We start from the raw sequence: 18,775 nt of genomic DNA on the forward strand, positions 1-18,775 counted from the left end.
AAAAATCTTATAAATAAACTTTATTTGGTAAATATGTATGTTAATTTACAGAGTTTCCTGAAAAGTAGTTTAATTCTCCAGTGAAAGCAGCAATTTAATTTTCAAAAGTGTTTCATTTTCTCTCTTTGAATCATAGCTATTTAATAGCACCTCTCCAGACACGTACAAATGACTTGACAGTTTTATTTTTATTTGCATTTCCTGTATTATATTATGTGTTATTTGGCTGTATGCACTTAGAAAATTTAATCTTTACCTTACTGGTTTAGAGCCAAACAATAGCTTAAATCAAAAAGGTTAGCCTTAAAAGAATTTAAAACTACTTACAGAAATTAATTTGAATTATTGAAACATAGTTACAGCCCTCTGTTTATATATAGAGGAGTCATACATGATTTCTTCTGTACTAATATGGAAGAAAACTGTAATGTATTTTTGAACTATGTTCTAATGCAAGAAAAACCAAAACCCCTTTCCCTAGAATTAAAAGCTTGAGGTGTTCGTTATCTGTGGGCTAGATGTCTTCATGCCGTTCCCTAGAAAATCCAGCTGCTATGGATGGGAGTTCTTATTCCAGAGCAGCAAAATTATTATTTCTGGTTTTAGACATAGACTGTTCACTTGGTTGCCTTTCTTACACAGCTTTAGTTGAGCTTTTTTGAAAACTCTTATGCTGGAAACTTATTTTAAACCAGGACTTTTTTGCTGCCTCAGATTGTTTGTCTTTTCCTGTGGTAATAAAGATTATGCAGATTGGACATTCTGTCTTTTACTTATGCTTCATAAATCCCAAAGGGGGCATGAATATCTTGTGGTCGTTATACTATCTACTGGCTATTTTGCATAATTGGAAGGATTTTTAAATTTTAAACTTGAAAGCTAAATTATCTAGAATGAAAGTAAAGGAGTGGCAATATAGCTCAGTGGTCTTACCTAGATGAAGACAGTTGGCATGAAGCCATCATCCCGTCTCTCTGGCGTACTTGTAGCCCATCGCATATCAGTGCACAAGATTGATCCCACAGCAATCAGGCAATTGATTCTTTTAACCTCAATTTGAATAAAGCTGACCATTACGTTATCCATCACTTTGCTAAACTTTATGAACAGTATGCCAACGCAAGAGATTTTTATAAGGTTGCCACTTACGCAAGCAAAGCTGTTGCTTTCAGTCTACAGGATAGCAGGCGTTGCCCAAGTACTTCATCTGGATTTTGCATTATCTTCCCTAGTACAGGATTCAGACTTACCCAGAACCTCTTACTTCTCTAAATAGTTTGTCAGATAGAGGAAAGAGAAACTAATTGCTGAATATTTCACAGCAGTAAACTGCTTCAGCTTCAATCAGATTCATTTGCTACTATGCTGCAGAGGAAGCTTTATTCAAGGAGGCTGCTCACTGCTCAGTGCTTCGTGCTGATCTTTTACGACTGTGAGACAGCAAGCAGGTACTCTGTAGAACATAGACAGGTATGGGTATATTTGTAGGCCAAATTTGAAACTATCCTTAAGTGTTAATTTCAACCCAAAATATCAATAACTATTTCACTGACTGTCAAGTTAGATTAAGTTTTGCTGGAGTCCATTTAATTCATGTTACCTTTATCGGTCTGTCTCTTGCTACAACAAAAAGTCACACTCTGTCTTAAACTGGATTTACAATGCAGGCTTAATATTTATTTCTTACTAGAATTAAAGTAGTTGTTTCGGTTAAGGTTTCAGCTTGTAACTTGTTTATCTTCTGCCATATCCTGGCAGAAGAAGGTGGCTTGCATCAAGAGACATTGTTATGGAAAATTCCAAAGAATCACCCCTAGTATTTCTTAGTCAGATTAATATATAAAAGCATCTTGTAATTATTGGTAATGCAAATAGTGTGCATAAGACTTTAATCAATATGTTGCAAGCTTATATTGGCATTGCATTGTAATTCAAACTAATGTGACATAAACATCTTCTCTTCATCTCCTTTTCAAATATTATTCTACTGAAAGCTTTCTGGATAGTTTTTATACTTCAAGATACCTGTTATTCAAATCACAGACATCCAGGAACCTTTTAGGTTCAAAGAGTCTGTGGTTATATTTATACAAAATAATAATAATAATAGTGAAAAAAAGGTTAAATCTCACCAATGCTCAACAACAATATGCAAGAAAAATCTAACTCAGTGAAGTTCTTTCAAAGGCTCTGTGTCATGCGTGGTAAGGAAAGATTATATGAATCTAAGTTAACAGAACACGAGTTATATAAAACTATGTGTATATATTAGGCTTATGAAATAATAATATCACCTTAGCTTAATTTCCTTACTGATGTAATGTATGATGAGTGTACATGTGTTCCTCAGGAAAGTTGCCAGATAGAGAACAAATTATTTATAAACATCAGTGGAGGCATGCTGAATAAAACTTTCATTTTTCCCAATGTGCAAACCTTTCTCTGCAAGCATAACTTTCAGGACAAAAACTGGAAAGATTGCTGTAAGAACCATAAAGAACTATTTTCTTTATGTCCCATAACAATATAAATGTTTTTGTTTCATGCTCAGTCTACGTGTGTAATACACTGTCTTCTAGTAATTATTTTTCACATTTTTTTCCCATTTGTGATGTAAGTATATTGAATTTAACAATTTTTTTATGTTCTTGTAAAAATTATTTTCAAGTATGTTGCTTATTTAAATTGTGCTGTAGAATATGTATTTTCCAGTCTTAATATGGAAACTGTTTTGGAAATAATTTCAGTATCTCAGTGCATAAGACTTTCATAATTCAATAAAATTTGAGATAATACTTGAGGATTGCTCAAGAACAATTAAAAGCTATTGCTGTGTCTGTTTTCCCCTCCCCCCCCCCACATCTCAAGAATCTTAAAGCAAAGTTGCTTTCTTTACATGTTCTAAATGGCTGAATGACTACTGCATTTGTATTAGCAAATACAGTTTCTGTAGCCAGTATGTACCAAATGCTGTTCTAACCTCCTCCTCCAGAGCAGAGCGGATAGGTAATATTGTGTGTTGTCAAGCTATTTAAAAGCAGATGAGTTTTAATTTAGTTGAGATTGTAGGGAACCCTTTTGGAAACTTTATTAACAAGAATTAATTGAGAACATGTTTTGTATGCTGTAGAGATATTTTGTTTTCCTAAGGGGCTGGAGAATTACTGTCACATAAAGATTTCAAGAAATTGAGAAGATGTTGTTTGTCCCCACATGGTGTGTAGCTTATGATATTGTTTCAGTTTTTGATGGAAAAATGAGTCTGTTAAATCTTTGTTCTTTTTTTTTCTCCTTTTGATCTCTGTCTTTGTAAAGTTCTTTTATCTTCCACACCATTGCTGTAAAAGTTTGAACTACTAGCCTAGTCTATATACATGTTTGTCTTTCAAGTAATTAATTTTCTCTGATGGAGAGTTCCCTGAGCTTTGAGAATGTTATTGCTGCTTTCCTCATCCCTTATTCTGTTTTTAGATATCTCATTCTCATATCTCATTCTCTGGGCATAAAATAACACATAATGCTTTTAAGAAGAGTCGGATAGGAAGACTTGCCTTTCTCCCTTCCTCTGCAGCTCATGTTAAGCCTGTATCTGTATTCTCCACCTGGGATCCCAGCTGATCCTGGCTGCTTAGGCTCTCCTACTGTGTGTGGATGGGTCTGAATGCACCTCTGTGTTTATATGAAGCTCCTTAATGCTATAATCTGTGCATCGTCACTTACAGAGTTAGACTGTAGCAGTGGTGGGCTGGCCTTCCTGAAAAGGAATGAAGGTAAATACTTGAGATATTTGATACGTGACTGTGAATACTTCAAGGTGGATGAGGTTGAATTTTCTTTTATATTCCAGGCGAATACTTCACAGAGATTTGAAAGCCAAAAATATATTTTTGAAAAATAATCTTCTGAAAATTGGTGAGACTTCCATACTTGTTAAAGATATATATTGGGTATGATAGAACAGTCTAGCAGAAATTTTGTCAATAAGGAAGTTTGAATAAAGTCATGTCTGATGTAGAATTTGGATTTGTGGTTAGACATTTATTTGACAGTCAGACACAGGAAAAGGGGCCTGGAGAAGCAATGAAATCTCCAACTTTGAGAGTGCTCCAAGCTTGACTGGACCTGGACCTGAGCAGCCTCATGTAACTTTGAAGTTGGCCTTGCTTTGAGTCAGGGATTTGAATCAGATGACCTTGTGAGGCCTCTTCAAACCTACATCATTCTATAATTCTATGATTTTCTAGTGTTTTTATTTTGAAGAATTACAGAAAATTGTTTTTTCCATATTTTAAAATTCTGGCAGGTTTTTTTGGATGTACAGTCATTCTATCATGTCTAACAATAAACCCAAAGAATTTGTATGAATAAATACAGATTTGTGGACTTTATATGAGTAGATTATTGTTTCTGCTGTTACTTTTAGGTGACTTTGGAGTTTCTCGTCTTTTGATGGGTTCCTGTGATCTGGCAACTACATTTACTGGGACACCATACTATATGAGTCCGGAGGCACTGAAGCACCAGGGTTATAACACAAAATCTGATATTTGGTGAGTAGTCAGCATGCTATTTCAGTTGGACTAGGCATTTATTTTCTAGGTCAGCATTTGACTTTACTTAGGAACTTTTCTTTTTTTTTAAAAAGGCTCCCTCAGGAGGCTGCTCACACTTTCCACTAAAAGTATTCCAGGACATTTGTCTCATATGTTGCAGGTGCAAGGTGTGCTCTTTGGTGTTAAGAAGCATGTAGTTTATTATTATTATGGGTTATCTGAGATATCAAAGTAGAGTCAGGTTCAGGTCCAGTCTATGCCATGACACAGGGTGACTGTAGACAAAGTTCAGGTTTTGCTAGGGAGGGGAAAATTTTTTTCTTCCTCATCTTGAGAATGATGAATGGAGAGAAGCAACTTAATGTAAAGCTTCCAAGTGGATGAGGAAAGAGTGATTTCTGGCTAAGATGGAAGCAGAAGGACCTTCTTAGGAGCTGAACTGAAAAACATTGGCAAATGCAAAAAGGAACAAAGTACTTGGAAAGGGAGCTGAAAATGAGAATAACTGCAGTGTTAGGAGAGAAGCAAAAAGGCACTCTGTTCTATAAAAGGCTCAAAGGCAGAAAGAAAAATGTGAGTTCTACACTTGGTGCAAATTCTTGAGATCAAGACTTCTGAGGTGATAATTAAAGAATCAAGTTGAGAACCTGAGATCTGTTGCAAGACTTGTGGAAACCTTTAGATGTGCTCGAATTCCTGCAAGCTAAGCTGAAGAATAGTTTTTGGAATGGGGAAAATATGTACCTTGTTTATATGTGTGTCCTAAAACATCTCATTGTGTTTTATGATGATGGTGAAAATTATTGTGTTTTTAAAATTCTGTCATAGTATTTTCTTATAAAGTGTTCTTTGTTTCTTCTGTTAAGAGGTGTTTGTTTCTGTAGGTATGCTGATCTGAAGGTTCCTTTTTTATGACTATTTAAAATCAGAAAATTTCCTTCTTAAAATACTTGACCACTGGAACGTAATTTGTTACTTGATAATTTACTCTAGTTTCTGCTTAATTCTGCCTTTTTGTAACTGTAAGATATAATGCTAAAAGTTGAGAACAGTCATCTGTACTTTCAACTCACAGCAGCCATTTTTCACAGTTAGAATGTTCGATCCAGCCAACAGATGTGTCAGGAATCTCATCTCACGGTCTGTGTAGCTCAACTGACATGGATTTGATGTCAGATTCTCTCTTGTTCATCTGTGTCAAAACAAATACCAGTTAATACATATAGTCAATAAAAATATATTGAGAAGAGATTTCAGAGTATGTCAAAACAAGTAAATAGACAAGAAAATCTGCCTTTTGTGCTCTATTACTGTAGCAAATAATTTCTTTTATTGCAGTTGAAATGTAAACTATATATTTAAGTTCTATTCATTGTTGCAAGTGTCAATCCATATAAGTCGTTAAAGTTGTACAGAGTAAATGAAAGCAAGATTTTCTCCTGTATATTTGTAGCTGGTGTGTTGATCACCCTTTCAAAATTTAAAAAATAGCAGAAATGGCCCTGCCTTGCCTGCCTCCCACGCCAGCTAGAACAAGTCACTAGCTATTAGCTTTCTGCTATACCTATAATCTTTCCAAAGCAGTACCCAGAGCACTCATCCAAGCTTGGAACTGCCTTCATTAGGAGCTTCTTGGGGCACTAAGGAGGAAGTATGTCCGGACCCACTAGACCCCCAGCCCACAAAGAGCTTCTCATTCTGAGCCGAGATCAGGACCTGTCAATTACCATGACTCGTACATTTGATTGATACATTAATCATTTCATCTCTTCATTTAATATTTTAATAATTGTTATGTTTGATTTTTTTTTTCTTTTTACGTTTGTCCCATTTAATGGGAGCTGAAACATGAGAGATCCCTGAGCATACAGGGGAATCCACTCTGGAGGCTCCAGGTGAGACGAAATCTTTGTGCCACTTTGCAGGAAGTTCAGTTGCTCATCAAGAAGCTGCTCAAGTCTTATGAGTACCTGAAGTGACATTCTCTCTTCAGGCTTGTCCTTCTGATCTCTAGCAGGACTCAAAATATTGCACACAAAAATTTAGAGTTACAAGTGTTCCCATATTAAATGTAAGAAAATGTAAAGTATCTTCTAGAAAAAGCAATTATTGCTGTCTCACTAAATTATCATGGTCCCCTCACTATTCAGTCCAGTTAATCATTGTTCATTAGAAAGACCTTGATTTACGCTCCGTTAATGATGTACTCTAAGGAGACATTGTGCTTTTCAAGTTCACTGAAATGTTCTGAAACTGGCTTGAATATTCACAGTACAGCAGCTGTTGCAAAAAAATATCATCCTTTATAACCCGAGGTCAATAGATGGGAAAAACCTCATATTTTACAGTTTTTTACATACAGGAGAAGTCCTGCAATTAGGCTCAGAGAAGCAGCAGGATTTATTTTGTCCTCAGTTAAAATTTCAGAGCTGGAGTTCTTTGCTATTCCATGCTTTATGCCAAATCTTAATTCACAGAAGGCAAATTAAAATTGACATCCATGTTTTCCTTGCCACCCCTGAGCCTGGACTGGCCAGGCAGTAAAAGGCCTTTGCAGATGACACAGTCTGAGGTTTCCTCTCCTTTCCAGGAGAGAAGCTTCCTCCGGAGCTGGTCTCAGTTCAGGAGTTCACCGACCCCTCTGTGCTTCGGTGCTTCCCCCTAAGGAGCTGGCAGATGGAGAAGAGTCAGCGCAGCGCCAGCGGCTGAACTGAGAGAGTGACTCGTTCAGGAGGCCAGGACGGGTGGAGGATTAGCAAGTGATGTGTGTTCATACATTTGGCAGTTGAGACTCACTTTTACATGAGCACAGAGGCACTGCTGTGCTGAAGTCCTAGTGACCCTTCCTGGCCTTACGCACCGCATGGTGGGACTGGCACTGGTGCTGGGGGTCAGGCAGTGTTCCCATGCCACCAGCGCTATGGCACTGCATTCTTGTGTCAAGCAAGGTGAAGACTGTGTGTCTCATTTTAAGGCATTTCTTTGACATGGTCAGGAAAGGTGAAGTCACATGGTGGGACATGGTTGCAATCTGTTTCTCTGGGACTGTGAGTATTTTATAGTTTGTAGAACACAGAACACAGAGGGAGCCATGTAAAATAGGCAGTAGCCTGGTGTCTAAGATGGTCCTCGGTGGTGTGAGGGACCACAGTTAGCATTTCTGGTCTGAGTCAAACAGAGCAGAGACCTTGGCTCTGATGTGCAGGAGGAGCAGCTGGGTTATTTTCAAACCCTTCCAGGCAAAAGTTTCATCAAACCTCTGTGACTGACAAAGCCGCCAGACTTCTTGTTTGGCCTAAGTTCATGTTCCAATAAAACACTCTTTGGTTGGAAAATGCCTGACCGTCTCTGTACTTATGGGGACACAACAGGTATGACTCAGTCCCTGTATGTCCACATGTGCTTTGTGTATATATGAGATCTTTTTGCCTTAGGCTGATTTAGCTTATTAGTTTGTTTGTTTTACAAGGCGTGTGTGTTTTTTATTTTGTTATCTGAGCGGGGCTTTTTTAAAAAATATTGTTGGTAGGAAATAGTGGGTCAGAATCTACTCAGATTACATCAATGTCATCCAACGAAGACTGTTGAAGAATCATGGCAGAACAGGTCCCCCAGCACCGCAAATGCAGATGGAGATCCATCAGCAATGTTATTAAGAAAGCAGTCAGAGATCCAGGGGGATTACATGAAAGTCTACCAACAAAGTAACAATTTTAATCAGCTTTTATTTCAGTCCATGCAGTGACTAAAAATCATCACTCCAGCCCAAACAGACCTGGGCTTCATGTCATTAGGCTGTGACATTAGGCTGAAAAGAACTGGCATCCTCTAACTCCCAGAACTGTTTAAACAAAATGAAAACATTTCTTTCCAGGGAAGAGTGAACTAAAAGCAGATACTTAGTGCATTCAGGGCAGTTGTGACTACTTACTAATGCATTGGGTGAGTGCTCACTTTTTATCTGAGGTTTTCTGAACAGGAATACCTTTGTACTTTCCATTATCTTCATGCAACCTAGAAAGCCCAGACTTACCAAACAGGTCAATGATAACTCCTGCAAATGGTCCTAAAGCTAAAAGGTGCTGTTCCCTTTTCCCCAGAGATCTCTTTTCTTTTTCTCTGGAAAACAAGGATTTCATCGGCACAAGGGTTCCCCATCAGTTTAGGTCCTGATTTTTTTCATACTGGGAATTAAGCATCACTCTTGTCCGTCCTAGCAGAAACTGTCTCCCTGTTCAGCTCCTGAATAACATTACCACAATTTGCCTAGCACTAGTAGTTGGTGCTGAATTGCACCTGTAGTTTTTTGCAGGTTTTCTGACTGTGAGAGCTTGAGGTTTCTCAGATGAGACTGAAATCTGTACAGGCTGGGAGTCTGCCAATGATCCGTATAGGTCCTCGAGTGCAAAGATTTAGTGCCTGTCCATGCAGCGGGTGTTTTAACTATATTGTATTTTGTTTCTGAGTGGATGAGATAAAATGTATGCAAACAGTTATCAGCATTAGTATTTTTCTCTTCTTTTCAAAGCTATAAGCATATAAGGCAAACTCCATCCAGGAACTTTTCAATGGATTTGTGCATATTATATGTTACAAATTATCTCAGAAGCAGAAACGATAACAGAATAATTTAATTGAAAAACTAAGTACTTTTTTTCACTTAGAGACTTAGCAAATTCTTTACAAGAGAGGTATAACTTCCCTTTTGTCTTCCAGAGACAAAGCAATGTTACAGTCATATTTAAATCCAGTAGCCTCTGTCTTCCATCAAGTACTGTCAAATTGTGACAGATGGTTTGTCTGTACGGTTTGGGTAAATTGGACTTCCTACCCCACGGATCTTGGGACTTTAATTTTAATTGTGCTTGCTTGTCTGTGCTTTCCCCCCGATTTGTCTTTTTCTTTAATATTAACAATCCAAAAATTGCTTTGGTTGTTTTTCTTTTTTTTTGCTGCCAAATTTTGTGTAGGACAGTTACCAAAAATAGCACTAAAAGCAGTGAAGACCTGAAAAGCAGTGGCCAAGAGAGTTGTGGTGGTACACATGAGCATGTACCTATTCCTCATAGACTCTGGAGTCAGCAAATTCTTAAGACCGTCAGGTATGATCAGGCTGAGATATAGGCCACAAGGGGATATGCGTTTAGATTATCTGGCTTTTGGAGTTTAATTTAAAAGCTACCTTGGATCTTACAGCGTTTGAAGGACTATAACACACAAAAGATCAGAAGATGTTAAAAGGACAGCAATGCTTATGTAAACAAGTATCACCAAAAACCTCAGGGCAGTTTCTCCTGAGAAGGGGAAGCTAGAGGCCTGTCAGTCGACATTGTAGAGAATACACTGAAGCCTGTCCAGACGCTACATTTTATGATGCAATTGAGTGTAAGTGGCTTTGATGTGAAATGGTCATACATCAGTTTTGCTGAAATGAAGTGCTGCTTAGGACCTTTGCCAAACCTATTCGTGAACAGAGAGAGCCGACAAACCAAATGCTCTGGCTGGGTAGTTTAATGACCACTTCAGAATTCTGTAACACTGGCACTTATATAAGCTAAGATTATAAAAGTAATTAAGTGATATGTTTGGGTCATGTGCAGGTTGCTTATGGGAATCAGGAAGCAATTTTCTCTTGCTGAATATGCTCCTAACAAGATGCTTAGCCCAGGACTGTAGGAACACAACTGAGAAATGCAGTCTTGAGGCAAAAGCTCGGTGGTAACTCCTTCACGCAATGGCAGCTCGGCAGCTGTCCTGGGAAGAAATAGCCTTGCTCTGGGACCTAGGGCAGCATTTCTCAGCTTAGGAGGTATTTATTTCATTTCAAAGAATTGTATCTTGCAGTAAAAACTTTTTTCTTTTCCCCTCATTTTTCTTTATTTTTTTTCCCTTTATTTGTCTTTGATAGGACAGATGGGGTTTTCCCTGGGTAGCCTGTTGGCAGCCCCGGCTGCAGCAGAATGCCTTAGCTGTTCTTTTCATCTTCCTCCAAAGCCTCAGGTGTAGTCAGAGTACTAAACGAGATGAATAAATGGGCTTCCCTGATGTGGCAAATCCTGTGCTCCTAATGGCTCATTAAGCAATTTCTAGCTGCCAGAATCAAGCAGCCTCTGAAACAGATTGATTCCCCAAAAAGCAGTTGTAGTACTGTCTGTCAGGTTAGGATTTTCCTTCCTTTTTCTTCCCTCTGGCTGGCTTCCATTTTTGTTTGGTGCTTTTAGATGCTGTGTGTGCAGGGGTGGGGGGGTTTTTTTTGTGGTTTTTTTTTTTTAAGTATTTTCCCATGTAGTAATTATCGTGTTTCAGAGTTTGAACATACGTCATAAATATAGATCATCATCTCTGTGTTACTGCTTACTGATTTGGGAAGTTTGGAAGCCGGTTGACAGTTAAGTCTTAAAAAAATTAGGCAATTATTTAAGTACCTCAGTAGTTGTTAGCAAAAATGCAGTTGTTAGCAAAAATGTTCTGCTAATTGTTTTCACATACTGCTTTGAAAAGTACCAGTGTGTGAGCCCCTCTATTCTCTCCCTTCCTTCTTTGCATTATGTGTAGAGCCTGGGTTTCAGATTTAAATTTATTTGCTCTTATTCTTTTATTGCCAGATGAAGTGAATCAGTTTGTCTTCTTTAACCAAAACGAGTAATTGAAACTTTATTTGTGATTTGCTTTCAAAGATAGTGTTTATACCCTTTTCAGCAAAGCCATTCACCTATATGTACTTCCACTTATTATTGCTATTCTTTATTTTCATACTGCTACTGTAATTTATAAATACCACAATCAAATACTACATTAAGAGTAAACTTGCTCTGATACTTAAGCTGGTTACTTAGGTGGATCTGGTCCTGTAGCTGGCTCTCACCAGCGTCTTCTATGACCCTGATCGCGTACGAGTCCCTCAGTTCTGATTGCAAACTGAAAGAGTCCTGAGCATCCTTCAAAGCCTGGGAAGCTCAACTCTCCTATTTTTTTTTTTAAAAAAACATTTGTCAGACAGAACGCAGTTGAAGTGCAAACTGTTATTAATAGTTATTTTATAAATTATTATGAGAGTGTTTAGGTTAAAATGTTCAACCTGGTGATCTTTTATGATCTCCCTAAGGACTGGTAAATAAAAGCCAGCAAATAAGGTGATGGTAGAACAGAGACCCTTTAAAAATTCTTTGTTTTTAATCATTCCTCCCAGTTTTTAATGATTTAAAACTGACATTGGTTCTCAGCTAGGTCTCCAGATCTGTAAGTTCCATTTTCGTCTTTTCTTCTCCAAATAAAATTTTGAGGAAATAATGCTGTCATCTAAAATTTGAGAATTCTTTGAGTCCAAACCAATTTTGGAATCTGTTTGGAATAGCCAAATGAGTGAAATCACACCAGAAGATACTTCTGTTATTTGCAGCTGGCGTTATTTAATTTGAACCTGAATTTTAGCCTCAGTTTGTTGTCAGAAATTAATTTGCAAAACCAGTTAAAAAAATGCTACGTCCAAACACTACTAAACTACTTTGTCAGTCAGTCACTAATTAAAATACTTCATTCCTAACTTAACGATTGACACTTAAAAGTTAGTTCATATAATAGGGTTTTATTTTGTTCATATATATATATATATATATATATATATATATATATAAAATTAAGGTTGTGCCTGCACTTATGGAAATAGAATGATGATGTTTCCTATTTATAAAGTTACTAATTTGTGATATGAATAGAATTATTTCAGATGAAAAGGATAACATGATAATGAAATATCATATTCCCAGGAGAAAAGGGCATACAATTGTAATTTTACTTACTATAATGTCACCATGTATGCTACTTTCAAAAATACTATTTATGCTATTCCTATTATTTTGTTCTTCAAGGTCTCTGGGATGCATTTTATATGAGATGTGCTGTATGAACCATGCATTTACTGGACACAATTTTTTGTCTGTTGTATTAAAAATTGTAGAAGGTGATACACCTTCTCTTCCTGATAGATACCCAAGCAAACTGAATGCTGTGCTGTGCAGGTATGTTATTTTCTTGTTTACCAGGTTTTTAAGTTAATGTGGAAAATTGCTTAATTATGACTTCTGGTTTTTAATGTTTCAGCATGTTAAATAAGAATCCTTCGCTGAGACCAGCAGCAGCAGACATCCTGAAAATCCCTTATATTGATGAACAGCTAAAGGTATGTAAGAAAAAACTATAGCTGTACACTTACTGTTTGAGTATGTATTTTGCAAAAGCAGAGTGGAGGCAGAGAAAATGTGTTGAAAAAAGGTAATTAGATAGCAGTTCATGGGAACATTAATCCAGAGGACTTTCAGAGCTAAATTACAAATATGACTGAGGTAGCAAGGCAGTGAGAAATGAAGCCCTTGTCACTTTACGTGCTGAATGTGTCCCCTTTCAAAGGTTAGGAGCAATAAGAACAATGGGGATTTATGTGTAACAAGTGCAGATCATTTGGGCCTGGGTACATATAATCTCTAAACTGCTCTGGTTAGATTTCATGAAAAACAGTGCATCTTGCTCTTTTTGGTCCCTACTTCGGTGTATGTATTACTTGAATTTCTAGGAAGGCGGGAAAGGAAACTGCTCGGTCAGTTTTTACATTAGGACGGTATTGGGTAATAGCTGAAGAGTCTGGTTTGCTTTAACCTCAAGTGTTCATATCGCTTCTATTTTATTTCCTTGCAGAATATACAGTGCAAATTCACAAACATGACTGTGAATGACAAGGCACTTAACTGGCAGAAAGAAGCTGCTCCCATTTTTGATGCTGTGTAAGTATTTTGAAGTGGTTTATGGGCAACAGTATATGAATTTACAGTGTTGCCAAATAATCTAATGTTGTAAACACTTGTGTTAAATGCAAAGGATTATGAGATTAAAGGGGCACATTCCCCAGAAATACGGAAGAGCAACATTAGTGAGATTCATAATTAAGACTTATGGGGGAAAAAAAGGATTTGCAGGTCAAATATTTTTATTATATAACTGTGTAAATTGCACATGCATGTGTAGTATATGCATATGTTAATTTAGTACCAGTTCATATGTAAATTATTACTTTATCTTTACATTTTGAAGGTTTAGATCATCATTTTAGTTCTGTCATGATCATTTATAGTGCTGCTGTTTGAGTATCTACTAATTATTGAATGTGAAAGCTGTGTTTCCTAAACGACACAGAACTGAAAGTGTATACACTTAAACTAATATTCAGCTAATACATCTGTTATATCTGTCTTGTAACTACAGTGAGAAATGAAGGCTAGTGATGTTTCTTGGCTCTCACATCAGTAGTGCCTTTGCACGTGATCTCTATTTTAGGCACTGAATATATATTAAATTAATTAATTGCATTAAATTACAATGCTGCAATGATTAAAGCAAATGTCAACATATACAATTTTGTCTTGCCTTTGTAAATTAGCTCTGCAGTTTCAATGGCACCTGGCCGTCCCCTTTGCTTCCTGTCCCTGAGGTTTCTGTACGTGGTTTTGCTCTGTCAGGAGCTAGCACACTCAAAATCAGGAGTTTGTGATTCTGCATGGATGCAATGGACATCCCTGCTTCATATTTTCTCTAAATAACTGTCAAGATTAACAGCTATCTGAAATTTCTTTTGAATTATTAGGTAACAGCAATAAAGAAGCCTGTGCTCCAATTCAGAATTAGCAGTGCCTTTGGAGGAATAGGCCTTTCCCCTTCGTTTTCTGTGACCTCTGCTCTCAGAGAGGACCCACAGTTTTACAGCTATGGTCATTTTGCAGATGCTGCCAATTCTGCTACTTGCAAGCATCCCTTCAGGAGAGGTGACCAACTTCAGCTTTTCTAAAGAAAGTGTTACTTAGTACCAGTGGTAGGAAGAAAGGAGAGTAAAGACAGAGGAATTCAGCACTGCAAAATCTTCTATACATCTTTTTTTTTTACCATGTTTAACTACTGCAAGTGTATCTGTAAAGCTCTCATCTCTAGAAATTGTGGTTTGGGTTTCCACCCTGTCACTTCTGTTCTTGCTCTCTATTGTTGACAGATGAATATCTGTCTTTTTGTCAGACCAAAGTTCTCTGTTTTGGTATAAATAAGTACCTTTAGTATAAGTAGGTCGTTGAACTTTGCAAGCATAGATGTGAAATGCAATAATAAATCATACCTGTATGGCTGGTAACAACTATCTAATAAATAACAGCAAATGGAGCTGGCTGAAACTGCTGTCAGATTTTTGGCTCCTTTACTGTTCTATGTGATTGCTTCTGATAGAAATAACCCTTTGCTAGTAGTACACTGGAAATAAAAGAATTGGGTAGATATGCACTATCTGGGAAATATTCAATGTATCTTTTGTCTGTGGCTGCTGTATTTGAGTTGATTCGATTAACTGTGTATGGATTCCTGCCTCTTCAAATGAAATATAATTAACTGCAGAGCTCTTCCTCAGAGATATACCTTAAATAGTTTTGGGGCACTGAAATCTTGCCCAAATACTGTGCGAACTCTCTCTGAATTATATTGAGAGCTTAATGCTTATTAAAACCTGAAGTATGAGAATCTTACAGAAACTTCTAAGCCATGCCTTTATTTTGTAGGTACAGGATTTCAAATTATCTATATGCACCAAAAGACTGTAGATGCTTTGAGGAAGCAGTATTTTTACCTGCAAAATATATACCTAGACTTCAAATATCCCGATGCTTCTACAACAGACTGATAAAACCACTTTCTGTTATTTGTGGCATATACTATGTTCCATCCCTGATCCATTGTCATTATTTTGAGTGTGCTGAGTCTTATCACCTTCCACATGGACATCATATATTGCCAGAGCTAGCATATAGGGAGAATATTCATGTATATCCGAGAATCTGTAACTATTCTTGTTCAAAAGCAAGTCTGTAGTCTCTAAGATGAAGAGCAAGTTCTAACTACAAACATTATGTTAATATACTTCTGCTAAAAGGAAAGGAAGAAATAGAAAGTCAACTACTTCTGTGCAGAGGTCCAGAGGTCCTAAAGATTGTGGAGCAATGGATAGCAACTGGTTTTGTTTGAGTATGGAAACTTACCTTGAGATTTTCAAATTCAGGTCATCAATTTGAGAAAAAAATCCTAGGAAAAGATTCAGTATGACTTATCTTCAATGTGCTGCAGTCTGATTCTTTTTGGGTAAATGTTTGGAATATACATAAAGTCATAATCTTGTTTTGACCTTCATTGTATTTATGAGACTGTTACCTGTTTGTATTGCTACTGGTAAGCAAAATGTGAAATAATTTCTGCAATCACGAATCTAAAGAGGTAGGTAAAATGAAATAAAAATACCTGAAAAATGATAGAGAGTAGAAAAGTAGAGGAGAAATAATTTAAACATCGTGAATTTCCCATATGTCCTGTAATGAAGCAGTACTCTAGTCTGAGTGAGTGTATAAGGAGCCGCTTGTTATGGTGTTCTCCTTGATCATTGCTACTTTATATCTATGATTTTTTTTTCTCACTAGGAATTATTTTTGCCATGTATAGTTGAGTCTAGTTTCTTCTACTAAAGGCCTCTAATGGTTGACTTTATTCCAGTCCCATGCAAGTCATAAATTTTAAATACTTAAGTAAGCATAAAGCTATAGAAGTTCAGTTTCTACTTGGATGAAAAATGGCTTTTTTTCCCAAGAGGTTCTTATAATTTAAATTAGAGTTTTTTACAGGGGACAAGAAATATGTCTCCATTATTCATACTTGATGAGTTAGTTCCATTCTTATGAATAATTGAGGTCCTCTTGTCTTTGTCCTTAGTCTTTTATGTTTCACACTAATATTCATATCTTTACACTACTTCCCTCTATAGCTAACATTTAAAAAGCATAATGAAAACTTCTCATTTATTAAAATCCTGATTTCAAAATGATAGTCCAGAAGGAGTGTTGCAATTTATATGGTTACAAAACTGGGCTCTTAGATGATCAGAAGTGAGTTTGTCTCAAGCAAAAATGAATACTTGGTATCCTAAGTATAAACAATAGGAAAAGTGATGCAAATGAAATATGACTGCCAAGGCATTGAAAACTACGATTTAATTTTTGTAATTACTGTAGGATGTAAGATAAAAATCTGAGATTAATATCCTTTTTCTGATATTACTCTCCCATGTTGGTAAATACAGTTGAGATACATATATCAGTATTTCATGCTCAGCTTTCAGAGATGATGGAAACCATTTTACCAGGGAATTGTTGTTATTGATTAGGACTAGAAGTTCAAGAGGACAACATTATAATTGTCATTAAAGACACATTAATATTCTCTTTTGTTCTAGACAGCTTGTAACAATCAATGTAAAATGTGTGGGTGATACTGCTTTTTTCTGTGGTTCTCATTAAAAGACTGCCTTTGTACTTGGAATATGCTCAATAATGAAGCCTGACAGGGTAAATATTTCATCGTGCTTCAACATTTATTCTTTTAAGGAGCTGACTTACCTTTTTCCATTCTCACCTGAAATTATTCACGTTCTTCACGAATCTAAGTCTAAGTTTAAATATTTTAATTTAAAAGAGGTATTTGCTTTCCAAACTAAGGTCTATTTAGTTTGTTATAATACCTGTGACTTTCTAATTATTCCATTTGAAATGTCACTATGTTTCAATATCAAATCAAAATACTGGTATTTACATTTTTATATGAAGATGGGTTTGCATATGTTCAATTTCAGGCAGAGGAAAGTTCATTTGCGAACTCTGCAGGAACTGTCTGAGGTACAGAAAATGACACCGCGGGAACGCATGAGGCTGAGAAAGTTAAACGCTGCAGATGAGAAAGCAAAGAGGTTGAAGTAAGTTCAGCATAACATTAGCATTGTGCCCTAACCATGCAGTTTTCCCCATCCGAGAGTCTAAAGAGAGAGTTAGAACTGTCAAGGTAAAAATAAAAATAGAAAGGGTCTTCAGCTGGTCAAAGTGAATGGGGATTTTGAATGAGTTATATCACAGTAATAGTTTATGTAGGGAAAAAAAGTCAGAACATTAGCCCAAAACTGATCCTTTAAGCACTGTGTTACTGATTAAATAAGTACAGGAGAGATTTTCAGATGTGTTACAATAAGAATTTTTTTTTTTTTCTAGTGACTTCTTTTTTTAAGGATTGCACAGTCTGAGGAATTGGATATTTGGTTACAATCCAGCTCTTGTCAATTGTTTTGGCCCAAGAGATTTGCTAGTAGAAGTTAATAGCTCAGAGGACAGTCTTATCAAATGGTCAAACAGGGGTAATGCACATGTTATAAAGGCTTCATGATTTATGAGGTTTTCTTAAGTGAGTAGGTGTCGTAGTTCAGCCCCAATGGGGACCAGACTACGCAGTCTCTCTCTCACTCCCCCCACTCTCCGAGAGAATAGGAGGAGATTTGACAAATAAAAGAAAACCAGGAAAAAAAAAAAACCAAACACGCGGGTTGAGATTGAACAAAAAGTAAATTTAACAGTAATGACAGAAGAAAACAATAGAGTGATGGAACACAAATACAGTATAATAGCTCACAACAGATCTCTACATCCAGTCTCTTCCAACTAGGAGGGCCTCCCTTCAGCACCCTCCTCACTTATATACTGAGCATGATGTCAGATGGGATGGAATAGCCCTTTGGCTAATTTGGGTAAATTAACCCCAGCTGTTAGCTAATTAGTTAACTATCCCAGCCATAGGGGCTACCAGCTTCAGTTCTCCACCCAGCTCAGGTAAATATTAACTCTATCCTGGCCAGAACCAGGACATTATCCACCCCTTATTCCATACCATCTACATCATGCCCAGATCCTACACTTTCCAATTAATCATCAAATTTTTCTTCCTTTTATCTACTTGTATGCAGACACACAGATGTAACTCTCTTAGTCCATGGTCCATCCTTTCAAAAGGTCTGTTGAGTTTATCCAGTCCATAACTTTGGGCTCCATCTGTCATAACAGGCTCTCAGCATAGGACAGATGACACAGTGTTTCCTCAGGTAGTCTGTCTGGTGCAAGTGACTTAGCAAGTTCATAGTCTGGAGACTGAAGATCTGTTGGCAGGTGCTAGTAGCAAGAGCCAGTTCTGGTTGCATCACTGCTGCAATTTTTCCTATTTTATTAAAGTTCATTCTTTGTTGGTATAAACAATTTTACTATAATACTTTTGACACAACATAAGTATCTCAGGGCGTGGAGCAGGAAGAAGCAAGGAGGGACACATAATAGCTA

General features: G+C 36.9%; 1 protein-coding gene across 1 annotated transcript in view; it reads left to right on the forward strand.

Annotated features, from left to right (window-relative positions):
• NEK11 (NIMA related kinase 11) overlaps positions 1-18,775 on the forward strand; it is a 101,238-nt gene that overhangs the window by 27,868 nt on the left and 54,595 nt on the right. Inside the window, exons 5-10 of the mRNA XM_086741593.1 lie at positions 3,848-3,912; positions 4,424-4,550; positions 12,422-12,571; positions 12,654-12,732; positions 13,245-13,330; positions 17,254-17,373. Coding sequence (XP_086597719.1) covers positions 3,848-3,912; positions 4,424-4,550; positions 12,422-12,571; positions 12,654-12,732; positions 13,245-13,330; positions 17,254-17,373 — 627 coding nt within the window. The remainder of the gene's footprint in view (positions 1-3,847; positions 3,913-4,423; positions 4,551-12,421; positions 12,572-12,653; positions 12,733-13,244; positions 13,331-17,253; positions 17,374-18,775) is intronic.

This window comes from Chlamydotis macqueenii, chromosome 2, assembly GCF_036417535.1.
Source record: "Chlamydotis macqueenii isolate bChlMac1 chromosome 2, bChlMac1.mat, whole genome shotgun sequence".
Classification (NCBI taxonomy): domain Eukaryota; kingdom Metazoa; phylum Chordata; class Aves; order Otidiformes; family Otididae; genus Chlamydotis; species Chlamydotis macqueenii.